This window comes from Gymnodraco acuticeps, unplaced genomic scaffold, assembly GCF_902827175.1.
Source record: "Gymnodraco acuticeps unplaced genomic scaffold, fGymAcu1.1, whole genome shotgun sequence".
Classification (NCBI taxonomy): domain Eukaryota; kingdom Metazoa; phylum Chordata; class Actinopteri; order Perciformes; family Bathydraconidae; genus Gymnodraco; species Gymnodraco acuticeps.
The window spans coordinates 312,586-340,295 of record NW_022991738.1 but is presented as its reverse complement, the minus strand read 5'-3'; the positions used below and the strand labels follow the sequence as shown (position 1 = coordinate 340,295).

At 39.8% G+C, this 27,710-nt stretch overlaps 1 protein-coding gene across 1 annotated transcript; it reads right to left on the bottom strand.

Moving 5' to 3' along the window:
- Positions 1-65: 65 nt before the first annotated feature.
- Positions 66-26,724, bottom strand: xrn1 (5'-3' exoribonuclease 1). The gene is given in 42 exon segments (XM_034199091.1): positions 66-2,286; positions 3,308-3,489; positions 3,839-3,941; positions 4,331-4,441; positions 4,599-4,753; positions 5,110-5,230; positions 5,487-5,624; positions 5,718-5,798; positions 6,101-6,145; positions 6,540-6,614; positions 7,590-7,655; positions 8,081-8,270; positions 8,387-8,456; positions 9,465-9,597; positions 9,801-9,857; positions 10,001-10,136; positions 10,336-10,425; positions 11,817-11,963; positions 12,983-13,098; positions 13,189-13,287; positions 13,923-14,036; positions 14,355-14,517; positions 15,086-15,165; positions 15,167-15,221; positions 15,822-15,925; positions 16,412-16,507; positions 16,745-16,862; positions 17,296-17,465; positions 17,576-17,695; positions 19,646-19,802; positions 20,111-20,200; positions 20,469-20,611; positions 20,736-20,873; positions 21,430-21,497; positions 21,780-21,948; positions 22,148-22,235; positions 22,498-22,583; positions 22,673-22,783; positions 23,320-23,429; positions 24,449-24,546; positions 25,099-25,331; positions 26,465-26,724. Coding segments are annotated over 42 exon segments (5,013 nt in total). The 5' UTR covers positions 26,540-26,724; the 3' UTR covers positions 66-1,974.
- Positions 26,725-27,710: the final 986 nt, after the last annotated feature.

Below are 27,710 nucleotides of genomic sequence, written 5' to 3'. Positions count from 1 at the left end.
TCACATTTGGAGTTTTAGTAATGGTCATTTTTCTTTTTCTATGAAAAAAAGAAGCAGTCAAAATGTAACAAAAAGAAGTAATTTATTAAATGGATATGTACAGCACATTCCTGGATCAAAAAAAGCAAATCATGAGCTCTTCATGTTGAAATGTACGTACTTTGTTTCACTTTTTCAAGAGAAATTACTATACAACAGGTGTGCCTTCATTTCCAAATGTTTTTGAAACACCCCCTATTTCATCAGAGCCCTACAAACCTTGTAGAGACCTAGGGTCGGCGTAAGGATATCTGATTTAGAATGGCATTCTCACCACATTCACGCCTGTGTGCCTCCATACAAGGACAACGTAAAGACACTTAATTTAAGTAGCTACAGCTGCTTCCAGCACTGCATTTCCAACTCAAACATTATTGAAACAATAACTTGCTTAGAAAAGACCCCAAGACTGTCTTGAAAAAGAGTATCCATAAAATCTGAAGAAAAAAAAAATTAATGTGTACGTCCCAGAATTTTAAATATCCAAACAGCTTTAAAAAAAAACAACCAAGCAACGTTTCTAACATTAATCTCAAAGAGAATTTAGTAGGGACGTAATGTTTTTAATATATCAATCAGATAACAAGGCTGCATTTACACAGATACAAAAAGAATAACTGTAATAACTCAAGTATCTTCATTTTTGGACAAATACTCAAATCTTCCACAATCAATCAAATTCTAACCGTTGTCTTTTATTACCATTTAAGATGTGAAAAGTACATGTAATTATAAACTACGGAAGCTCCCAAATTCACAAGAAAAGTTGTCGGATCTCTTTAAAAAATACACTAGTGGAAGCTAAAAATATATTTTTCATCTTTTTTGCACCTGTGTAAAATCTGCCACAATAATCTGCCACGAAATGGAGGGCCAACAGAGCTCGAGACATCTGACAGACGGCAACATTCAAATAAAAAAGGACTCCATTTATAAAAAATGTAATTGACAAAAAAGAAAAAGCCTGACATTTTCAACAGTTGGAATCTGACTATGTGCTGCAGTGGCCGTATATTCGGAACTTTTCTTTTTTTTTTTTATTCCAATAGTTTATCATGTCATAATTTTGCACTTTAACTTTTTACTTTGGCGCGTCACAAACCATAAATAAAAAAGTATAAAAATGCAGCAAAGCTTCAGGAGTATGAAGGAAATAAAAGACTTGATGGGAGAGGATTACAAAACAACATTAAAACACACCGCTGATCCAAACCTCAAACAGCATAAATACCCCGTATGCAAGTAGTTTTCTCAAGACTTACATGTGGATAACTAAGTATTAGGAAGCAGGAAGTAGTTGACACTTGAGTGCAAGTCCGAAGCTTCAGTGTGCAGAGTAAATGTCCCTGAGAATCCAAAACTAAGGCAAAAGCAACTCAAGTCTGTGAATCCCCCCCGCCTCTCAGCTGTTCAGAGCAAGAACCAGGGTTACACTCATGTAAGGATCTCAGGGGGTTATGTTAGATTGAAGTGGGAATAATGTTGTTTGTGAACTACATACGACTATAAAGTAACACTTTCTTTTACACCAGGTCTATAATGTTATATAACCATACTTATCATTATATAGCACTGTAGAGTCATAAGGAATTATAAATATCCATAATTTTTCTAATGATAATCAAAACACATTATAAATGATTTTATAATGACTTAAAGGTCATAACTGCTCATTCGAAGGATCAGTGTTTTTTGGTATTATGGATATTCATAAGTGCTTGTTACTATGATATAGTGCTATAAACAGATTCAATCCCCATACTGAAACATTATAAAGTAAAAGTTCATAGACATAGCAAGTGGGAAAAATCTTTCACATTGATGAGGTTTCGATCAGAGATGCCGAGTCAGGCTTTAAAACAGCAGCTTAAAAACACCAGGCACACTTCTCTCTCCTCACACACTTACACACACTCACACACACACACCAGCTCATCACTCGGACACTTTCGCCGCCTCAAAGTTGACTGCCAGTTTCCTGTGCTTCTTCTTGGAGGAGGAGCTGGGGGTGTGGCCTGTCGCCGGGACGTTTTGTCGAGGAGGGGTGTGTGGGAGTGCTGTTGTCGTGGAGACGGGGTCTGCTACTTGGCCGACGTTAACGCCCTGGGGTTCGCATTGAGCGAGCTGATTGCCGAAGGGCTGGTTCTGGGGTTTCTGTGATTGGTTCCTGGTCACAGTGTGGGCGGCGCTGTAAAACTCCCGAGTGTCCTGGTTCTTCTTGTTGGCGGAGACTCGTTTCTTGGTCACCTGAAGTGTCAGAGGACGGTGGAAAAGCTGGGTTAAAAAGACTCGACTTTGTCTAAACGAGAACAGAAGGAATTGTGGTTGATCCGTTTTCTAACACTAGGATATAACGGAATGAGTCCTGAAACCTGGGAATTAGTCGGCATTTTAAAACTTTGGTTCCCTTGTCTCTAAGTCAAATAAATGTGGTAAGATGCCTGAAATAAGGTCTGTGGTTGGCAGAGGCTTAAGAGTCTTTACATGTTGTTCTACGACAACAAATAATAGTAGATACCTCACTAATACATGACAGTAGCTTCTATGTATCATTAAACACAGGCTGCTAACAAGCACCTGAATAAACTACTCATCATGGCGACATCATGCCGAGCATTAGCCACCTTTAACTTAGCGGTGGCGACGCGTAGCCATGCAACCACGGTGTCGTTGATAGCCTGATTTAGGTTTTTGAGTTCTGCAGGGTGGTGTTAATATGTGGAGAATAAACGTGGGGGTGGGAAATTATCTTATTTTCTGCAATATACCAAAATTAAAAAAGGGAAAAATACTATTTTTATGGAGGGAACACTAACAATGCTAACGCCCAGGCTCACTTACAAAAAGACATCCTCACTGCCCCACTCTTTGGAAACACAGGGACACTGGTAATTAAAGTTAATGATCCTTCCTGTTGCACAGCAGTAAAATAGTCACAATACGAGTCTTTCTGGAGCATGTGTGTGAAGACTCCGAGAGTATTACAGCTTTGTATATCACCCACAGTAAAAATGTATTAGACAACGTAGCAACGGACGTTAAATGTTGACTACATGTTTATGTTATGCGAGCGACCCTTAACAGATATCAATAGGATTTAGCAGACTCAACAGGAAACAAAACCATAGCATAAAAACAACATCATGGTACAAAGGTTAACCTACATAAACGGATTATTACAGACACAGTAAAGCTCATTCACACAGAATCGGCACAGGAAGTCGAAATACAGCAACATTATTTCAATATATCTCGATCGTTTTCGTACCTGCAGCGGGACAAACTGGTTGTGTGAGCCGATGGGCATTGATGCAGGGTTCTGGGGGCGGGGGGCCCCAGGGAAGGGTCCTGGTGCTCCGAAGAACTGCTGGTTCGGGTGGTGGTGGGGGGGCAGCGGCATCCCCCAGAGGGGGCCGGGGCCGAAGCCCTGGGGAGGCAGTAGCATACCGCCTGGAGGACACGAGGACGCACATGAGATAACAGCCAGAGAAAGGGTCAAATTAATGTATTCATATTTACGATAAAGATTTGAATTGACAAAGACATACCAAAATAAGGCAGAAATGTATATTTGTAAAAGCTGTGACATATGGTTATTACTAGGCATTCATAAAAACAATGGAAAATGATAAGTTGAATAATCAATCGGTTGATGGGAATAAAATCATTAACAGGTTATATTTCAAAAGTTTATATTCAAGAAATACATTTTTAGTTGAATTTGAATGAAAGAAAATGTTGTTGATATCCTTCTTTCCTCACAGACTCGTCATGTAAGATGTAAGGAGAGAAGACAGACCTTGTTGGCTGAAGACGGGGTTCATGCCTAAGGGTGGGGGTCGTATCTGACCCACTCCTGGGAAGAGAGCAGGTGGGAGGGGGAAGCCCGACCCCAAAGAGTTCTACAGGAGAGGACAGAGAGAAGCTCTAACTGGAAATCTGAACAACACCAACGTATTCACATTTACACTCCTTTACAGTTTGGATAGCAAGTGATGCTCTAAGTAGACATAAATGACTTGTTTTTCTCTTGTATGGTAAATACCAATAAAACACAGGGTTAACCACCAAAGATGTTGAACACAGCTCAACTTAATACATCATCTGGCTACATGCTGCAGTGATCAAATCAAATGCACGTTCCCATTGCAATGTGTTAAACAATATATGAGGAAAATAATTGCCACTGGAATAACTGGACTTCCCAGATCCTGCGGAAATAAAATGGCTACTGCATCCAACTAACTACTGCAAGCACATTTAAACCCTTGCGTGCATGTGTTTGGTGTACCAGTCTCTGGAGGGCAAAGAAGGCAGCTTTTTCCTTGGCATCATTTTCTGATTGGCACTGGGGACCGTGAACCATGAGCCCATTGGACAGCTTCACCTGACACACTACAGTCTGGGGAGAGAGGACAACGTTAGTGCAACACAAACAGACACACTCCTGTAGACTGGGGGCCATATATCTGCAGGTATTACGCTTTGATATTTAGCAAAACAACAGACCAAATGAGAATACAGAAACGTTCCATGTGTGTTTCAAAGCGCCGAGTTACCTGTCTGTTGCTTATGAAGCTGAAGTCGGGCGGGGCCATCCCTAACCCCACACAGATGCACGCCAGCTCCGACACCTTACTGTTCAGAACGGCGTTGGAGAGATTTGGAGGGGGTAAAACAGGGCCGTCACCGCGGGGGGAGGTCATATTGGCTGCTGGAGGGAGTGAACATTGGATGAGAAGGAGAAAACACATTTAAAAAGGTCAATAAAGGACAAAGTGGCACAAAGACCCTGATAGTGTGATGTGACCCTGCTACATGCCTACATATGTATAACTGTTGGGAGCGTCTAAGGAGAGAAATGTATATACGATTGTATAGATGTGTGTGCAAGTACGTATATTATGTATAATGTTTTCTACAACATAGTAAGCATGTCTCTTTACCCAGGATGACCCGTCTGCTCTCATATTGTTTGTCTGTTCATTATTGTAACAAAAACCAAAAAAGATCTGGGTCTATAAATGTGCTCGCAGAACATTTGCTTGTGGTGTCGCGACGGTTTTGTACCCAGTTTCTTGTTGGACCGTCTCCTGTTCTGCTGCTGGCCCCCGGCGGCCTCCTGAGGGGGGGGACTTCCTGTTCCAGCGCCGTCAATCTTCAGCATCTCCTTCAGCATCAGGGTTCCCTTCTGCAACGAGAGAGAACACACAGACCCAGTTTAGTTATCCCGAGCTGTCCTAGTAAAGAATGGCTGGATTGAAATAAAAGTAAGGAACACAATTGATATCAAAAATGATTAAGACTATTCCAATCTAAAAATACTGATGGAAAAGGAAAACAACTTATGGCCACATACGTTTTAAAGGGGTATCAAAGAAAGATCTCATCAAGTCTCTAACCAACATACTAAATATTTGAACCAAACCTTTTTCAGCAACACTCACCATTGCAAAGGACTGAGGGGACAGCGGGCCATCTGATTGGCTGGTGGTTACTTGTTGGGGAGCAGGAGGCGGTAGAGTTTGCTGGTTGCCCTTGGAGATCTGCAGGCTGGCTATCAGGTCCTCAAACTCAGTGGTAGACTAAGCGAGAGGAATATGTAAGGACACAGAAGAAAATATAATGGATAGAAAATGGGAAAAGGAGATCAAAAGTGTGTGTGTTCGTGCATGTACCTTATTGGCTGTGTTCTGGGGGGGGAAAAGGGAGTTGACGTCTTCATTTTTCTTCAACAGTCTGATGCCACCAACTGGGGCCTGTAAAGTACACATCATATTTAAACCACATGTTCACAAAAGTAGAAATATAGCAACAAAAAAGCAATGAGAAGAACAGTTTACACATAAATAAACAACCATCTGTTGATCTTTCCCTTGACCCAAAGCTTCCTTTATATGTTGTTATTACTGATACATTCTTCCACATGTCCCCGCTCAGATAAATAAACTGCTTTTAGGATCATTTGTAAAAATGCTGCTCTCCTGCTGATGACCCGGTATCTTGCAGTGTTGCATGCTGGGAGAGCATGCATGTGTGTTCTGAGCACGTGTGTACTTACAGCTTTGTTAGCGTGCTGGTTCTTCCCCTGTTGGCTAAGTCCTTCCTAGAGTTGGAAACACACAATGTTCTTTTTATTAGTCAAAATGCTAGCTTTAAGATACCGTAACTTCAATATTAGTCGGTTTCAAAGACATACTTTGCCGTGTATTAGCTCCGTTGTATTTTGCATGTGAAACTGCAACTCTAGAATATGTTTTGTGATTTCAACAGTTAACCTCTCCAGGGTTTAATGTAAAGTGGCGATGCATCTTAAGTATCAACATCTTTTTGTCGTATTAGAGAGCTGTGCCTTACCCTATGCCACTATGAATCTATAAACTCATATGGAAACTTTAGTGTCAAATAACGTACAAAAACTTCAAGAGCCGCCAGCCCCAAGGTGCCACACTAGACTTTTTAAAACGCGCCCAAACACACACTTTCCCACACAGACGTACATTGTGCCAGTGAGCAGGAGGTTGGAGAGGAGGGTCAGCAGAGTTCTGCAGAGACTGCCACACATTGTTGTACTCCTGAAGAAGAAGAAGAAGAAGAGACAAAGATGCAAAATGTGTAAGAATTAGGGATGTAACGATATATCGAATATCACGGTAAATACATGTCTCAATACCGTCGTGAGACTGACAAAATATACTATATATATATATATTTTTTTTAAACCTTTATTCAATTAGGTGGTCCCATTGAGATCATCAATCTCTTTTTCAAGGGAGTCTTGTCCAACATGGCAGCAAGTACAACATGAACATAAAACAACAGATAACACAAAAGGACATCGTATTTACAGGGCTACATGTACATACCTAGAGACATTGACAAGTACCAACAGTATATTTATATCTCTGTCAATAAGCCTCACCTTCTTGGCAAAAACTGTATTGTTTTTGAAGTGGAGAGACAATGCACAGTTTTACCCACTGCTGTCACCCATGGCCAAAGCATATCTCTCTGTCCCAGCAACATCAGTACCAAGCAAGAGAGTTGTTTCCACAGCAGAGGATTTTGTAAACGGCCAAACATCCCAGCTTCTACCTGGAAATGTGGACATGCTCATATTCCTAAAAGATAACCTTGATGATGCTGAGCGAGTGAGTGAGCGAGTGAGTGAGTGAGTGAGTTAGTGAGTGAGTTAGTGAGTGAGTGAGTGAGTGAGTGAGTGAGTGAGTGAGTGAGTGAGTGAGTGAGTGAGTGAGTGAGTTAGAGTTGAGTTACTTGAAAAACTAAAGTGAAACTTGATTTATTCTATTGCAGGGTCTGATTATTATTTTGTTGACACTTTAAAATAGCACTATCCTACTAAAATGCTGTACAAATCAGATGTATTATTTAATAAAGAAAAAGAATTCAAGTAAAAAAAATTCAATTTCGCGATAAATATTGTACCGTGAGTTTTTGGTATCGTTACATCCCTAGTAAGAATACGTGGTTAAAGCGCCTGATAAGTTGAGAGGGCTTCTCTAACACATGTCCAGGTACACTCTGCTTACCTTGGCCTGTTGTTTCTGCCCGAGACCTTGGGAGGCTGCTTTCACCACGCCGTGTTTACTGTTATGCTGCAGGGGAGGAGACATGGAATACAGAGAAGAGTTTGAGTGAAAGGGAAGAAGACGGATGTGGAAGTTTTACAATAACAGCTTTTATTTCCTGTCAAAATCTTTCACTTTGGGACTTTGTGTTGGACTCCACCATAACTTAATGTAAATAGTACCCTACTTTTATACTGTGTTAGCTGTAAATGGGCCCTTCAATAGTGTTCTGTTTGTCAGAGAGTTTACAGATGTTTATCTTCACGGTCAACCTGTATATTTTCTACTCTTTAGTTCCGTTTTATTTAGAAATGTTTATATTTTACAATTGTTTATTTTCTACACTTTTTAATTTCTAATTATGTGCATTGCCTTGTTTTTCTTTATGCTGCTGTAATGAAAACAAATCAAACATTTTAGGATCAATAAAATCGATCCGATCTTATCTTTACCTGTGTGGGGGTGAAGGGGGATCGGGGGGAGTGGTTGAGGCTGGACCCCTGGCGTTGGGAGTTGAAGTTGGCGGCGGGCTGAGGTTTGACGATGGCAGTGAGCTTGTGGCAGCTTTGATCCACCCTCACTCCGTGGGTGAGGTTGATGAGGGCGCAGGGGGGGAGGCGGTAACCACGGGGAGACTTAGTCCTGAGGACACAGGACCATTAAACCGTCAGCACTCACATGTCTGCTCTTAAATCATTCTGGTGAGGAGTGGGAGGCTTTTCCCTACTATATATTTTACTATTAGATTCTGTGATTACCTGATGTTGAGACCTCCAGCAAACTCATCGTCAAAAAGCACTTCGTAGAGAACCTCGGCCTCACGCTCCGCTGGAAGACAGTCACAATATAAACTTTGAGTATTATAGTTTATATGTATATTCTCTGCTTTATATTCTAGACATGCAGGATGCCCTTAAAAAGGTGAGATGTGTAACATATGGCCAGAGTTTTAGCTTAAATAAATGAACCAACATTATTTACAGAATATGAAGATGTTGACGTCATGTCAAAGACTTCAATGTATTGTGTTGCAGAGATGAGTTAAAAAAGTAAATCCTGTTTATCCATTTATAATAAGCATGTTTTTAAAGTCAAACTACAAATGCTACTACTAAGTATCTGTACCCCAACACAAGTCAAGATCTCAATATTTATCACAGCCAACAATAGACTTGGCCTTATAAGGTTGATGAATACTGCAGTAATTGAAGCAAAACCTCATATATCAGTCACACTACAATTCATTTATTTATTTATTGAAATCTCCAATATCAACGTAAGAGCTTGTGCCTCTTCGGGGGTGCTAACACTTAACCATAAACGTTATCGTTTACTTTCTCCGTCTTTATATGTAGATATTACTTTTTCTCCGTTAATCTCCGTCGCGTTGTTTCCATAGCAACAACAACTTCCTGTCAACGGTGCTAACTCTCCTTCAAAATAAAAGCATGTCCATAAAAAATAGGAAGCCAAGCCAAATTACACTTAAGACATATATACAACTGCAACAAAAGTAACACACAATTGGGTTGTATACATTAACAAATAACTATAAAACAACAATACTGTAGAATAACAAAAAGAATGCCGTGAATAAACCAAAATACACGTGTCGAAGCGGTTCGCTGCTGATTACTAGGCCCCCCCCGCGCGGAACGAATATTCTAATATTCGCTGCTGATTACTAAAGAATATCCGGAGCCCGAAAAAAGGTATTCGGGACAGCCCTAGTGGTTTGTTTACAGGATTAAATCGAGCATTGCCCGCCTTTTGTTGATAGCAGGTGAAAGAAACAATAACATGAGTAGCATGAAAGAAATGACAGTGTGTCCTCACCTCCTTGAATGCCGATGATGGTCCCTCTGCATCCCAGGGGGACGGAGAAGCCCTCCCTGGTGTTGATGATGCGGTCAAACAGGCGGTACTCTGAGTCAGGGTCCGGCACCACACCCTGGTGTTGCTCCATGGGCTACACACAAACACACACATTCATATGTTCAATACAATACCAACTGGCATTTATATTCACAACTTTCTTTATATTATTTAGTCAATAATAAGTCATAAAATTGCCTTTGCCATTTCCAGATGCTAAATAAAGCTAAAAGCTATATGTGCATTTTTTCAATAAGCAGACATGAATAATGACACATTCAGACAAAATACACTCACCCTGAAGAGCAGATGAGGCTTGACTGTCACTCTGACTTTCTTGGTGCTCTTCTTCACCTGAGAGCGGGATGGTGAGAGAGAGGAAGAGTGTGTGAGTTCACAAAGAGAGCTTCTGATACAGTAACTGTAGGAAGTGTGTGTGTGTGTATGTATGTATGTATGTATGTATGTATGTGTATGTGTGTGTGTGTGTGTGTGACCTTGGCTTTCTCCGCCGCCTCCTCGATCCTCTCCACGATGGCCGAGTCCAGCACCTGCAGGTCACATGACGACCTGCTGATGGAGCTCACTGGGTGACTTTTCAGCCATGAGGTGATTTCAGAGACCTTCTCTGCCCTGTGTCCATAGATATAGGAGATTATCAGTAAATACTCCATCAATCCAATTCATTCACGAGATGTGGTCAAACTGTGGGTGAACAGTTTAGCAGAAGTAATGCAAGAGGAAATGCTCCTCAGCTGATACAGGCGGCCATTTCTTAGTTTTCCAGCTGACAGGGCAGACAATGTATGTGCATGTGTGCATGTGCATTTACCCATTGTGGTCCTCTCCAGACCAGATGTCGTCTTCATAGAAAACGTCATCATGACTGTTCCTGGACACCAAGTTGAATACCTCAGAAAATCTAGAAAGACACAAAAAACAATAATAAAAAGTATGAAATAGTAAAAGAATGTAACAGTTTGAGTCACACTACAATTTCCTTTTATTTTAAACATATGCTATTTTTAACACTCCCTCTGGAGGGACCTTTGGGATTGTTTGCACACCATAACACCATAAGAGCATAACACACTACAGGAAAGGGAAAACCCCAAAAAGCATAGGTGACCTTTAATCTAGATCTGTACCGAAATCCCTTTAAAATCTGCCTGCATGTTTTAAGATGTACTTTTTAAACACATTTCCAATCGATTTGAGTTTTTCAGAGGTTCTAACACAACCGAAGAATGGAGGATTCATGTAACGGCAGCATGGTGATAGATGAATAGGGATGGAACTACGCCGAACCGGTACTGGACTTGTAAACAGTTTTGGTTCAAGTCCGGTTAAAACCGGAACGTCGGGAACCGGTACTTGGACTCGCAAAAAAACTAGCATTTACGTATATTCTGGTGTCTGTGGTTATTTAAACATTCCCTGATAAACTTTATTCAACGTCAATAAATCAGTGCTAATCCCAGTGTACAACATCACATGTCATTTCACCTTCGATTCACGGTTTGAAAACGTAGCATTTCGCCACATGCTAATGCTAACCGGAAGTGAAGAATTTTCAGAATAAAAGTATTAAATTAATAGTGCGAACTTCCGGTTTTTTCAGAATAAAACTGATTTAAATTAAATAGTGTATTAATTCAAAATTACGCTATATCAACATTGATTTGAATTTCTAACAGTATGTATGTACATCACTATGTATGTAGTATGTACTGTATAATGTACACATGTAGAGTTGTAGAAAAGACATGGTGTACAGACAGTACAGTACACTCTGACTGTACAGTCACTACAGTGTGTATACTGTACAGCAGGTGTGTAACAGTGTAATGCGTATAGTCTACTCTCCACTCTACCTTTCAGCAACGTTTTAGGGATTTAGGCTCAGTCAGCTCAGGGACTGTTTGGTTACTTTAGTTTGGTAAATGAAATAAATGTTTGAACTTTGTAGTAGTTCACTGTAGTTGCTGTCATAAGTCATTTTTTTTTTACATTTGTACTTTGTAGAGAAATGTAGACACAAGTTGTAACGGACCACAATAAACCTCACGAGTTTGAATTTGAGTTGATTATGAGTTAATTTTCAATTGATAATTAGCTCACAATAAGTTCACTTTAGTTACTCACACAACTTGACACAAGCCATGGGTTCAGGTCCGGACTTATAAGTCCGGACCTGAACCTGAACCTCTGGACTTGAGTCCGGACCTGAACCTGAATGTGAGTCCAGGTACGCAGCACTAGATGGAACAGTATTATTTTTATCACACAGGGTTTGTTTGAAAGTTTTTTTACCTGTCCAGGTATTCGGCCAGCAGTTCCTCCACAGCATTAGAGTAGAGCCACTCCTTCTCCGTCTTCTTGGTGTACCCAGGAACCTCCTCGTTCTTCTTGTTGAACTTCAGGTTCAGTCCAACGTTAGCTTTCTGCTCGCCACAGGGACTGCAAACAAGGAAGTAGAAAGATATTGGTGCACAGAAAGAGAGAGAAAGTTCTCCTCAATAGAACAAATCTACTTTTAGATACAGAGTTTAAAGAAGTTAACAGCAGGAGTGGGCGATGTGGAATGGGCTGCTGGGATTTCAGAAATAAGAAGGCCATTGGAGTTTCAATTCTAAACATCAGCCAGAGCTTTAAGGTCTGCTGACCAGCTGCTGCTGGTAGTGCCCAAGAACAGGCTCAAAACCTGAGGGCACCGAGCCTTCGCAGCAGCTGGCCCCAGGCTCTGGAACACTCTGCCCCTCCATGTGAGGTCGGCCCAGACACTAGGGGTTTTTAAATCCTCACTAAAGACTCACTTCTTCTCCCTGGCCTTCTAGTCAGAGCGGAGCACGACTCATGACTATTCCCTGTGTTTTAGTTTTTTATATTTCTGTTGTAAATTATTGTCTTTTATTGTGATTGAAGTAATGTGTTTTTATTACATGTACAGCACTTTGGCTCGACCAAAAATCACTTTTAAAGGTGGGGTAGGTAATTTTGGAGAAACCAGCTCGAGTGCGCTCGAATTTGAAAATACACAGCCGGAAAAAATCTGACACTTCCTTACAGAGCCCCTCCTCCAACACACACGAACGCGCACATGACCAATGAGGGCACGAGATAAGTTTGTGCACAGATGGAAGGCTGACAGGCAGGTAGGCCATCCAGTTACTTTAGCCGGGCCGGCTCAGATGATTGGTCGTGCTTTTTACAGTACTACGGCTTCCACAGATGAAATGTTTTTATGGATTTTTTGTCAAAGCCCTTAAGATATTCATTGCTATCGGGACGTTAAGAGCATTCCATGGAATATAACAAAAAGTGTATCTCGAGCCGGTTTCTCAAACTTACCTACCCCACCTTTAAATGTGCTATATAAATAAAACTTGATTTGAAACATATTTTCAAGAAAGAACATTGAAATATCAGAATAGCGAAACTTGTGAGAACTACCGTGTATGGTCCATTTCTCCACTTACTTCCTCTTAGAGCCTCGGCCAATGAAGATGCTTCCCGAGAAGCGGGAGACGAGGTAGCTGGTGATGCCGAGACGAGAAGCCAGAATGTATCCGGGACTGTACTTCACACAGTACTTCTACAGAATACAACAGTACACGCGTGAGGAAAGTATTCTTGACACTACATCTCATTTCTTTGGCTTTGCAGGAGTGAATGTGTTTCTTACATGCTGATTCTGTATTAAGGGCTCCAGCTGCGGTTCGTGCGGCACGTTGAAGACCACTCGTACACGGCCTTCGTTGATTACATCACTAGAGTCCTGCACCTGTTGGATAGTAATAAAAGAGATTTGGGACTTGATATTGAATATTCCTGTACATTTTGTAATCCACAAGAAGAAACTATTGATATTGTGGTATGATGTGGAATGTTGTATTAGAAGAAAGACGGGACAAAAGGTTCAACTCCAGGACAAAGACATTCTTATGTACTTCAGGGATGATAGTATGGATGCAGATTTTGCCTTTTCTGTGCAGTTGATTGGATTTTTAGGGACATTTCATATTATCCACAAAAAGAAATGTGCTGACTCCAAACCACATTTTACACATTTCTATCAAGAATTTAAACAATATATTAGCACTATTAAAAACATTAGGAATAAGAAGGCAATGAAAACTAATTTGATATTTAAAAAATATTTTATCTGAAGTATCAAAATGTATTTTTCTTTCCTTTTTTGAATACAAATAAAATAAATACAATTAAATAAAAAATGTTTAAAAAGTAATAAAAGAGATGGTGTGATTCAGGAGGAGACATTGTCAACATGTTTCCTTCCAAAAATAATTGACGTTACCAAAAGAACATTAAAATTAAAAAGCTATACGATTGGAGTATCACATCATTATCAGAGAGAGGACTTTCTCTACTGACTGAAGCAGAGAAGTGATCACATACCTCGCCCATGGCTCCGTAGTAAGGGTTCCCCACCATGAAGACATTTGTTGCTGGAGGGAAAAGCTCGTCTAGGCTCCTGAAGCAGCTCTCAGACGAGCAAAAGGCCTCGATGTCCTGAGGAGAGAAGTGAGGAATATGAGTGAGAAAGCAAGAGTATTATCACTTAATAAGATGATGAATGTCAATCTAAATTCTTCTACCACGTCCCTACATTAAATATGCTTGTGCAAATCACTGCTCACATAACACACACTTGTTCTCATTTTATTTATTTGAAAGTGAAATGTGCTTGTCTGCACTCCCCAGCTCAGGCAGATCTTTCTGCAGTCTCGTCTCCCTGCTGGGAAACATCACATCTCAGCTTAACATCTCACCCTGGCTATCTTTCAAATATGACCTGTGTATTCTTTTCTTGCATGTTTGGGCATGTACCTTAACCACGGTCTGGAAGGCGAAGGGGAGGACCTGCTTGGCCCACTGCTTCTCCAGCTCCACCACCCCGTTGGCTTTGGGGACGTATTTCCTTCCCGCCAGCGTCTGGCCGTACAAAACCACCGATGTCTCGTTCACTATGATGCCTTTCCTCTTATTGAAACTGGGACAAAGAAAACACATTTTAAGAGAGGATTTGGACAATAAGAGAGGAGAGGCCACACTTTATCATAATTTAGGGATGGATAGGTCTTTGACGGTCTATGATGCTGTTTGCTTTAACCCGTAGGAGACGTTTAGAAATATCTTAACCACCTTGGCAACGTCCAGATCCATCGTGTTTCTCAAATAAGATCTTTAAGGTGATTTAGTCATATTTTCAAGTGATCAGATTGAATTTGAGTGCCAAGACATATTCAACGCATCTGTATGGGCTGTCCTGGAAGCTACATGGCTACAAAGGTGACGTGGCTTTGCAGTGTGGAAGAATAATCCTTGCAGTGTCGAGTCATGGTGCAAATCAGGCTGGTATACATTGTTAGTTTCCATAATATCTTTATGTAATTGTTTCTTTTCATTGCACACTCTTGCTATTGTTTATATATTTGTTTAGCTTTTATTTATTTCATTCTAAAATGCGGCAACAGGATAAATACAAAGATATGAGTACTATTAAAACGGTTGTGCTTTGTCTATTCATTCTAAAGTGTCTGTTGTTCACTGTGCCTTACTATTCAGTGAGTCCCTGCACGTCCTTCACCCAGTCCTTCTGCTCCTTGTCAGACATGCAGTTGACTTTAGAGGGGGGGGGGGGTGGAGGGCCTGTCGTACAGTCTCTGGACACCAGGCGGTTCCTCTAGACAGAACCTGCAAAGCAGAGGGAGAGATTTCACGTGTCAGAGCTTGACTCTTCTTACAGACAGAACTCTCAGCATGCTAACGGGGAGGAAACACACCCAGTTACGAGAAACAGAAACTTAGCAATGTAATACTGTGGAGCACTAAAGCATATTCTAACCAGATAACTAGGCCCAACTAAAACATATCTGTTCAAGTCAAGAGCATGCACTTAAAAATATAGTACTTATTTGTAGGTGTGCTTCTTCAAAATGGCTGAAATGTGTGTTGTTGCTGTCATTATTCAAACTCCCTTTGAGAAAAGTCACATGCATGCTACATTAGGTAATTCAGCATGTGTCTCGTTAGCACAGGATGTGTCTCGTTAGCACAGGATGTGTCTCGTTAGCACAGGATGTGTCTTCTCCATCAACATAATCATTTGATTTAAGTTGTTATTGGCTGATAAAGGCTTTCCTTCAAAATCACACAGATTCTCCTAAAAACACAGCCATACCTACATTCTACTCTATGGTTTTAATAATGTATCCATGTGAAGAATTAGCCAGAGTGTGAAAATTAAATAAATATATACATATTTGAGACATTCAGCCCTGTACTAAATCTTACTTGACGTCTCCATCTGACACTGCGATGATGCGGGCTTCCTCTAGATGCGGCCAGTTGACAAACACAGACTTCCCAAGAACCTTTGCAGATACAGCATCACATAACTAAAGAGGAACAAACCGAAAAGAAACAGGGGTCAGTAGGTTTCAGTGGAACGTTTATATACACAGTGTTTAAAAGAGTAAGAGCAAAAGTAACTAGCAGAAAAACTAAATATTATATCGGATGTTTTAGTATTTATGAAAAATGCCTAAATCAGAACCCTGTTCTCCTACATATTACACCTGCACAGTGCAGACACGAGAAGGTCATGATAACAATACAAAACACTTTTTGTATCCCATTCTTCGACCAGAGGAAACCGGCTTCATTGCATTTCTTAGTCATGCACCTATGGCAATAACTAGCAATACATGTATTCTATTATAAAGCCACGTCTGTCCAAAAAAACATCACTTCATTATTTTTAACCTATTAGACATTTGTGTGCCTAGTATTCTACTAATTCTATTCTACCATTTTGTTTTTTTAATGCTAAAGTCTGTATTTTCAGCAGTGTCTTTATGAAATGAGATGAGTAAGTAGCTTACCGCCTCGCTTTCCTCTGTGTGAAGGATCTCCAGTATCATGTTCTCCCCTCGGCTGCTCTGCTGGAACACCATCACTCCACTCTTCTTCTTGAAAAACTAAAAGTGAGCCGTGGACAAGAGGGACAGGCACACAACAGTTAGAGGGGTGAGAGAGTCCCCACACACACACACACACACACACACACACACACACACACACACACACACACACACACACACACACACACACACACACACACACACACACACACACACACACACACACACACACACACACACACACACACACACACACACACACACACACACACACACACACACACACACACACACCTTGTGTTTGATGTGTTGCAGGGTGGGGAAGCCGCAGAAGTACAGAGCTGAGCGGTCGAGGCGTCTGCTGACGTGGTCCAGAGGAACATACCAAGCATCCATAGGGATGTTTGATTTCCTGTAACAAACAAAAAAACAATGCTATCAATCTTTAAGTAAATGTCATAGGAATGGAGTCTCTCTGGACACTTTAAACAACATTTGATAACCTATTTGTTTCATTTCATTATCCGTTTACTCTTGTTCAAGTGAGGGGCAATTGTATTTATAAAAAGGACCTGAATCTCTAGTATTATTTTTCATTATTCTGAAAGATAATTCTTTATTAAGCTTTTGTGACAGTCGCAGCATAAACAAAAAAAATGTGTTCAATGTGCACATTGAACATGCAATAAAATAAAAATATTTATATAGACATAAGAAAAAGGTATTATATATATGACATTATTATTATTTATACTACTTTCTCCTTTTTGTAGCGGACTATGAAAGATTGTTAGAGAAAGACAACTGTATTTCATGTGTGTGAGTGTGTGTGTGTGTGTACCCACCTGACTTTGCAGTGCATGATGTCGGGGAAGAGCTGCGGCAGGCTGGAGTTTAAGGGGAAGTCGACCTCAGAGTCGTACGAGTAAACGGCACAATCTGTGTGACAGTTCCTGTCCTTCTCCGCTTTGGTCATCTTGTCGTTATAGGGCTCCATGGCGCCCAGTAAGCACCTCTGTTCAATAAAAACACATACGAGTACGCTTTTTAATAAATGTAGGAGTTTTTCCTCCCTCTGTGTGTGTGTGTATGTGTGTGTGTGTGTGTGTGTGTGTGTGTGTGTACCTCATCTATGAAGGGGATCAGAACCACAGCCTCCCACTCCTGCTGCTTGCCGTTGAGATCTGTTTTGAAGTCAACAGGGTAGTACTCAATGATGGGTGAGTTTTCACTCCTCATCAGGTGCTGAAACATCAAAAACAATTCATTATCTTTTATATATTTTACGTTTGATCTTGCATATACAGTGGGGCAAAAAAGTATTTAGTCAGCCACCAATTGTGCAAGTTCTCCCACTTAGAAAGATGAGAGAGGCCTGTAATTTTCATCCTAGGTACACTTCAACTATGAGAGACAGAATGGGGGAAAGAATCCAGGAAATCACATTGTAGGATTTTTAATTCAGTAATTGGTAAATTCCTCTGTAAAATAAGTATTTGGTCACCTACAAACAAACAACATTTCTGACTCTCACAGACCTGTAACTTCTTCTTTAAGAGCCTCCTCTGTCCTCCAAGCGTTAACTGTATTAATGGCACCTGTTTGAACTCCTTATCAGTATAAAAGACACCTGTCCACAACCTCAAACAGTCACACTCCAAACTCCACTATGGCCAAGACCAAAGAGCTGTCAAAGGACACCAGAAACAAAATTGTAGACCTGCACCAGGCTGGGAAGACTGAATCTGCAATAGGTAAGCAGCTTGGTGTGAAGAAATCAACTGTGGGAGCAATTATTAGAAAATGGAAGACATACAAGACCACTGATAATCTCCCTCGATCTGGGGCTCCACGCAAGATCTCACCCCGTGGGGTCAAAATGATCACAAGAACGGTGAGCAAAAATCCCAGAACCAGCTAGAGAGCATTTAGATGATCGGGAGAATGTCATATGGTCAGATGAAACCAAAATAGAACTTTTTGGTAAAAACTCAACTAGACGTGTTTGGAGGAGAAAGAATGCTGAGTTGCATCCAAAGAACACCATACCTACTGTGAAACATGGGGGTGGAAACATCATGCTTTGGGGCTGTTTTTCTGCAAAGGGACCAGGACGACTGATCCGTGTAAAGGAAAGAATGAATGGGGCTATGTATCGTGAGATTTTGAGTGACAACCTCCTTCCATCAGCAAGGGCATTGAAGATGAAACGTGGCTGGGTCTTTCAGCATGACAATAATCCCAAACACACCACCCGGGCAACGAAGGAGTGGCTTCGTAAGAAGCATTTCAAGGTCCTGGAGTGGCCTAGCCAGTCTCTAGATCTCAACCCCATAGAAAATCTTTGGAGGGAGTTGAAAGTCCGTGTTGCCCAGCGACAGCCCCAAAACATCACTGCTCTAGAAGATATCTGCATGGAGGAATGGGCCAAAATACCAGCAACAGTGTGTGAAAACCTTGTGAAGACTTACAGAAAACGTTTGACCTCTGTCATTGCCAACAAAGGGTATATAACAAAGTATTGAGATAAACTTTTGTTATTGACCAAATACTTATTTTCCACCATAATTTGCAAATAAATTCTTTAAAAATCAGACAATGTGTTTTTCTGGATTTTTCTTTCTCATTTTGTCTCTCATAGTTGAGGTATACCTATAGATGAAAATTACAGGCCTCTCATCTTTTTAAGTGGGAGAACTTGCGCAATTGGTGGCTGACTAAATACTTTTTTTCCCCATTGTATATGTGTTTAAGTTATTCCGAGTGCAGACTTAATTTTATTGTACATATGATATAGAATCCCTACAATGTTTATATATTTACAGTGGGAAGAAGAGAAAGAAAGATAGAAACATAAATATTTAAAAAGACAAAAAGATATACTGTGTATTTTTACCCCTTAGAGCTGAGCAATATGCTTTACAAATATCACCACAATATTTAAATGCTATGTATCAGAATATTTTAAATAGATCTTGATATTTTCTCTAAAATAACACAAATGTTCAATTTAAACATTAAACAATTAAACAATTTGTTCTGAAGTCAGATTGGTCTTCTAAAATGGTACTTAATACTAAGTTTTAGTATACTTGTACAAAGTGAAAACCAATCAGATTAACTCACTGTAAATATTCTGTGCATACTAACTGTTGTATGTGTGTGAGAGTGTGTGCTTGGACAGGAGTGTGTTACCCTGTAACTCTCAGGCAGCAGCTCCATGCTGGCAGCAGGCAGGACGGCCAGCAGCTGCTGGAAGGGCATGAATGGTCTCCCAAAGTCAAAGGTCAACTTCAACCCAGCTATCTTCCTGATGTCCGACAGGAAGGGAGCGTAGTGGAAGGGATAGTACCTGAAGGGACATGCACATCGTATTAAAACACTGATTTCAATAAAGATAATTTAAAGAGATGTAAGGAAGGCGAGTCAGGGAAATATGTTGCCATTATTTTGTGTGTATTATATCATGTCGGCAACATTTGTAGACATTCGTTTTTTCTTATTTGTGTATCTTATTAAAAGGCATGGTTGTGAAAGTGTAGATTTAGTTTCTGAGATATTATACGATAATTCCACATTTTTCAAGATCCTTAAATACATTATCAGACTTCTCCTCAGACCACAGGAAGGGGAAACAGAGACTTAAGAGAAGAAGCTCACCAGCTCCAGGACTGAACCCCGTGGTAATAGTAGTGAAGAATCCACTGGATACCTTCCACATAACACTTAGCCTGGTTGGCCAGAAAATCACTGCCGATGAGAATACAAACAGATGTTAGGGTGACATAAGAATTAAAGATTGATGTAGGGCATGAAATATGTAAAAGCTGACCAGCTACGGAGGAAAAAACAAAAAAAAACTACCTGCCAAAAATATGTTTTCAACATTACTAAAACTGAGAGAGTGTCACGATACCAATTTCAAATAACTTTTAGTTTATTAAATCAGGTAGTGTGCAAACCATGACAGGAAACAGCATTGATTGCTGTTCTATGCCCTGTATTTGTGTGCACTCACTCTGACACCACATCCACTTCCATCTTGGTCATATAGTACGTGCGCTTGTACTGTCTGAACTCTGTTTCAAACATATCATCCTCCTCTTCCTCATCGTCGCCTCCCTTTCCTTCTCCGATCAGCCTTCCGGATGAGACAGAATCCTGAACAAAAAACCCACGTTATTAATTACAAGAATATAAACACTTTGCAATTAAGAAAATAATGGGTTTAATGCCAGAGTGTTTATAGATATATATAACGAAAAATATTTGGACATAAGCAGACCTGATTCTTGTCGTTGTCTCTGCTGGCGGCTTCCTCTTCTGCTGCCTTACCGGCCGCCTCGTTCAGATACTTGTTAGCAACTTTACTCTCAAACCACTTCAAGTCCACGAAGACCTCATTGAAATGCTCTCGATCGAACTAGAGGAAAAAGAAGGAGAGAAAGTTAGCTACATATTTAAACTATATTTGTGTGTGTTTTCTCAAATAAATGCAATCATATACCAAATAGTTTCTACTCTTTGTGTTGCATGCCTACTCGTTGTGTTTAACCCAATATTCCGGTACAGTTGCAGATAAAGATGAGGCTACAGCTATACATAAGATAATTATCATACATATCATATCATGCTATTTGTAGAACTGTATTCTGCGGTGGATTGCTCAAGACGTGTGTGATCCAAGCATTTTGAATTTGAATTGAGTGTTTTAAAGTGTTGGTCAAAAAACGGCTCTCAAGCTTGTCACACACCGCCCACAGTGCAGTCCGGAACACCATACATATAAATATCAACAAATAGATATATTTTACACGTTTTTTAGGGGGATGGCATCAGATATTCAAAGCTCATTTTGCAAACCTTCATAGAAGTTTTAAATGTAAAATAAAACAACGATAATAGCATAATAACAGTACAATAAATAAAGTATTGTCGAAAACCAAGTATCATAAGTGAATCAGCTTTTGTTGTCTCACCTCAGCGAGCTTCTCCAAGTATTTCTCAAAGTTTCGGAGGTTCAGGTGGCCGTTCTCGTTGAGATAGCCTGAGGTAGAAAACAGGATATTTGTATCTATGATATACATCACATTCGCATAAATATTATATATTCTAGTAAAGTAAAGTAACTACCCACACAAAAAAAAAAAACACATCTAGAGCACGAGAAACTTCTGATATTGCTCGATATTTACATCCAACATCAAATCTTTCCAAGAAAAGCAAACGGTGTTATGACTATTTGTGTGTGTGTGTGTGTGTGTGTGTGTGTGTGTGTGTGTGTGTGTGTGTGTGTGTGTGTGTGTGTGTGTGTGTGTGTGTGTCTCACCCCCTATGGTGGGCAGAGCACAGATGTAGGTCCTGTATAGCAGCGGCAAAGCATCATGACTGATGTGAAGATTTGGGAGGTGGGGGATGAAATCGTTCCCCACTAGGAAGCCCATTAGAATCCAGTCGTCTATTATTCGCTCCAGGTCATACTTAGAACCGAGGTGACTCTGTAAGAAAACACACAGAAACTTCATCAGAATATAGAGCACAGATAATATGATAAAGCCACACTAAAATGTATTTTAAAACCTGCCCTGTACATTTGTTTGCAGAATTAGAGTGGGATTTTCCATGAGGGAAACTGTGTGTCTGCCAGACTGCCAGTGTGTGTGTGTGTGTGTGTGTGTGTGTGTGTGTGTGTCTCACCCTGAGCCCAGAAAACTCATAATCGATGTATTCCCTCATCAGAGACAAGTGAAGCAAATGAAAGGTAGTCTCCTCTGGAGCCGTTATCCTACAGGAGATGAAGAGAGAAGCGTTCAGAGTGTGACAGAACTGACATGTAGATAACACACCACTAGAAAAAACATGGAATAAAATTGTGAGTACTTTATTTATCCCGGGGGAAATTGGGTTTTGGTGACGGTGCAGCATTTTAGAGTTACATTTAAAATATGTATAAATAAAATAAATATATAGAATACTCGTATAGAGATTAGAAGTTAATGTAAAAATATGTAAACAAATACTATTCAAAAATTAGGAAGGAAGTGAACCTTTTCTGGTTTTTCTTTCCTCCAAAGCGGACCTCTTCTCTGAGCAGGGAGAAGTTGGGCTCGTGGCTGGTCAAACCCAACATGATCTAAAACACAGAAGAGCAGGACAGTGTGAGTATCAAACAAATGGTAAGAGGAGGGACAATATCTTCATCCAAGGGCACAGAAACCGTACCAGGTCAGCATCCAGGCCGTACAGGCAGTGTCGGGTGTTGGGGTTGTGACTTGGCTTTCTGTTCTCAGAGCGAATAAACTCCATGATCTTATGCTCGCCCTCGCCTGGAGTCTGTAAGGGGGAGAAAGCTAAATATTAGAATCAAAAAAACTTTATTTATTCCAGGGAAAATGTTGTTTTGTGAGTTGCTTGATGTTTGTATACAATTAAATACAATTAAAATAAAAGTAAGAATGTGCAATAACAAAGTAAAACAATTTAAATGAAATATATGACAATCATCATAGGAAGTTAAAGTAAAACTGTCAAATAAAAGATTAAATAGAATTAAAATGTGTTTGTAAACATAAGTTCAAGTAAAAATTAAAACCTATATAAACATTAAAAGTTAAAGTGAACATGTCCAATAAAAGATCACATAAATAGCCTTAAGATATTAATATTACATAATAAATGAGAGTACACATTTTTACATTGTATTAAGGTATAAAACCTGTAAAATCACTGGTGTATGAGTGTATAAGATACTGATGCTGAATTACAGTTTAAGGTACTATGGCTGCAGGTGGTAAAGTATGTAGACAATCACTTATTGAAGCAGTGGTCGAATCAGAGTCTGAAAAGTGTGGAAACAGCTGTTGCCGTACCTCGTGACCCGACAGGTAGACGTTGACGTTCTGCCACAGCTTGTCGGTGGACAGCTTGTTGTGGACAAAATACTTGAGCTGCTCCTGGAGTCTGGCCATGAAGTCAGTGCCTGGAAGAAGGGTGCGTGGTTAAAGAGAGCAGCTGACAACCTCTCAGAACTAGGGATGGGAATTTGAAGGCAAATGTATATTCGAATATTCGACCCCCCAACCGATTAATCGAAATGTACATATCCTATAAAAAAAATGTGGGAAACATTTTTACAAAAGACATTTTTTTATTTTGAAAAATAAATAAATATATGTTCAAATAAGTATAGAAACCAAGTCGAATTTGTCAAATGTATTGAACTGGTGATCACAGTTTGAACAGTTGACAGCTATAGGCCTACAGCTTTCATGCTTAAAACATAACTTGGTTTTCTGATGGATTTGGACATAAACGCGAGTGAAGTATAACCGGACGCGAGAGAGAGAGATCAGCACCTGCAGCTCTGCCCGCTGTGAGGGACCGGTGAGGGGGGCAAAACACACCTTTAGACCTAACACACTTAGCTATGACACTGTCGTATACATTGAATTATTCCATTTTATAATATGTAATCAACTTAGGCACCCCTCCCAAAAACAAATTATTTAAAAAGAAAAACATTACAATAAAAATATTCATAACTAATATTCTCATATTGGAATACCTGAATAATTTCAAATATTCGATTAATCGTTCCCATCCCTACTCAGAACAGATACCTCTGACATGTTAGCGTTGTCCAAAATATATATGAATAATTGATTAATTGTGCCAGTGGTTGCATTGCATTTTCTTGTTGTGGTATTATCTATTATTATTTAGCCAAAGTTTTGAAGGCGCCAAAGATTTCTCCAGGGGAAATGATCAGAACTCTCAGAACATAGAAATTGTCATGTGGCATCAACAATTTTTTTTAAGCAATCTTGTTATTTCTGGCTAATTGTCAGATTGACCATGAAAATATGAAGAAACCCTTTCACTTTTCAATTTAAATATGAGATCGATACGTACTCAAATATCTCCCTACTCTGAAATGAAGAGGTATCTTTACATGTTCTGCTACAGCTCAATTTAACTGTGTGACGCATGCATGCCTACCAGGAGTGATACAGTTGGAGTCGAAGCGAGCCTCTGTGGGAAGCACCTCTCCCTTTTCCAGAGCTTTTTTTATCTTGTCCTCTGCTTCTTTGGCAGACCTAGACACACAGACACACAGATAAAAGAGAGAAGGTCAAACTGAAATGTTTACTAAGCCAATGTTGCATTTCAGTTCTGTTTGAGCTTCATTCTGCAGTACATCAGACAAACAACTATAACAGTGAATGTATACAAATACTGTGCGCCTTGATCAGATAACATAAAAAAAACCGTGCAGTTATTTACACAAAAATCAAGGTGCAGGCGTAGGATTCTCTTTCTTTACTCTCTTTTTATTTTGTACATAGTATCTTTAAATGTTGAACAAAATGGTATCCACACCCTTACACACTCAGTCAAAAAAATTATATATAATAAAAAATAAGATAAGATGAACTGAAAATAAGTGTGTTAATACTAAGGGAAAAACATCCCATGCCAAAACATTATAAAAGTAATTAAATTCTGTAGTTATAACAGGAGAATGTTTTCCAGATAGCATAACAAAGTCAGCTGCATTGATTTCAGGACGTGCAGCCCATCCTGCGTGTCAGCCTAAACCCAACCACAGGAGAAAAGGAGACTCCATGTTTCTTCTCATCCATCTCTACCTGAACCTCCGTCCTCTTTGCTGGTTCATCTTCGCCCTTGGTGCCACGCCGTCCACCGCCATGAAGAACACCTTGCGGGGCTTGATGATCCTGAACAGCACCTCCAGGTAATGGAAGATGTCGGCAAAAATCTTCTCCTCGGAAATGCGAAAGTGGACGTCCTCATCGTTCGGGTGGGAACATTGGTGGATAATCCCATTCATATCCAGATAGAGATTGTCAAACTCTGGAATCTGAGGAGAAAGAAACAAAACTGAGCATAAACTTTTGATATTATACAAATATATTCCTATAAAGTGACCAATATTCAAAATATTTGTATATTTCTTGAATCCTGGAAAACATCTGTTGGCAACAAAGATATTGTAGTTTGTTTGGTTTAATTTTCAGGTACATTTAATTTGGAAAAGTAGGAATGGTTAAGCATAATGATAAGGGATAACGCAAAATGTTTCTACTGCTGTCTGTTACGTCTGTATTTACAGTTTATTTTTATTGTATTGTTGTCCATGTGCAATGCCTTGTAAAAATTCTTATGCCGTTACAAAAAAAAGGTACATTTTGGATCAATAAAGTACAATTGATCTAATGAAATACAATCAAAAGGAGAACATGTATTTTATGTTTTTTGAAATCATTAACAGACCATTCCCAGAAAATAAATACAACGTATGTTTCCTATCCATTGTCATCCAATATAAAGAGGCTAGCATTAATCTTCCTTTATATTGTTTTAACACACATTTCAGAGCTGGCTTACGCAATGAGAGTGACACTGAGCAACATCCAGCTGATGAAACCCTATCTGCCCTACGACACAAGGAACTAGGTCACTAAAGTCAATTCCAGTGCCGCTAAAGTAGACTAAATAACTTGAATTCATATCATATAAAACGTGGCCATATATGTATTGCATTTTAAACCCCTTCTAGACAACGTGAAACAAAGTGTATGTAAACCAAATAACTAGCTACATTTAGTTAGCATAAAGTTGGTTAGCCTATCTGACTGTGAGGGGTTTATTGTTTTTCAAAATCTCAACAAAGACCTAAACAAGTCGGTGGTAACATGTTTATGACTAAGATGTATTTTGCACTGGTAAATGTGTACACGTAGAACATATACAATGGTAAGCGAGTAAGTGTTGGAATTTGGTAAGAGGCCAATTTGACTAGCAATATGTTGTATGGTATCAAATGTAAGAGTCAGTCAGAAGTGGCCGGGCAAACACATTGGTGAGCTAACGTAAGTGGAATAAAAGTTCCACGGCCCACTGACGGTGTACTTTGCTGATAGCAAACAGCTAGCTAAGCTAACGCTGCGGCTATGAGCAACAGTGGCTTGCGAAGCTAACGATGTTTCCTACCTGATGTTCCTTGACAACTTCACTGAGGCAGGGATATCGCTCTGAAATCCATCGGTAAAATTTCGGTACTCCCATCTTCACCACGAAAGTCTAAATCCCCTGGAGGAAAACAGTTCAATCTGAAATGTGGTTTAGCTAGGTATTTAACTGAATACAGCCAAGGCTTCACTCGATAACATGAGAACTTGCTTTGAGTGGAGTCTGGTTTTGTTTCCAACGGCCGCTAACTAGCTAGTTGTCCGTAGTCCGTCTGTTAAAACATTCCGCCGCTACTGTGAAAACAGTAGTTCCGTTTTGTTTTCAGTTGTATTTGTTTGAAGAGCCCATTCCCGCCATAAAATAGATACATAAACACATTTAAAAATAATAATATTTAAATGTACATTCTGTTTTTGGTTCAGCTAATTTAATTTCACATGAATACGCATTTACCTACACATTAGTCACTTGCAACAATCTCATTCTCACATTTCTATTTTATTTCTGTTCTGTTTCTATTTGTCATATATGTTGCATTGATGATGGAGCATTAATGGGACTTATGATGTTGCCGTAAACACACTGTAGCTATTGTACATTATGACAATAAAACCTATGAACCTAAAATCAGAGCCGCAGTAGCTCAGTGTGTAACTGGAGGGTCACCGGTTCAAGTCCTGGGCACTGCCAAGGTGCCCTTGAGCAAGGCACCGGAACCCCAATTGCCTCCTGACGCTTGACAGACTGGGTATTTGTACTGTGTGTTTACTATGTATACAAAAACATATAAACAGAGTGGACAAATGAATCTTCTTAACCTTCATCTTAATTAGCAAACCCAGAAGTCATACTTGGGGTAGGCGTCATGTTTTGTATGATACTGGGCCCTCTCATACAGCCAACAGCTCCTCACAGCTCCAAACATTGTTGTAGATTGTCAAATATATGTTGTTTGTTTTTTAAATGATCACATATCGGTAATCAAAATATTTTATTCAAAAGCTTATAAACCTAATCAAATCAATAGCAATCATAATTAAATGGGAAAGTGCCCTAAAGCCAGCAAAGTATAAGGTAAATACGTGCAAAACACATTTATGACACCTACTGTCACAAACGCCTTTCCCCTTGTCTATTTGGGAGGATTCATACAAAACCGGGCGGCCCGGCCCCCAAAAATAATTGTTTGTTTTTTTCTTATTGAATTGCAGGACATTTTGCAATTGCCAATTAGTTCGGTGACTGTAATGGTCCATAATTGTCAGGG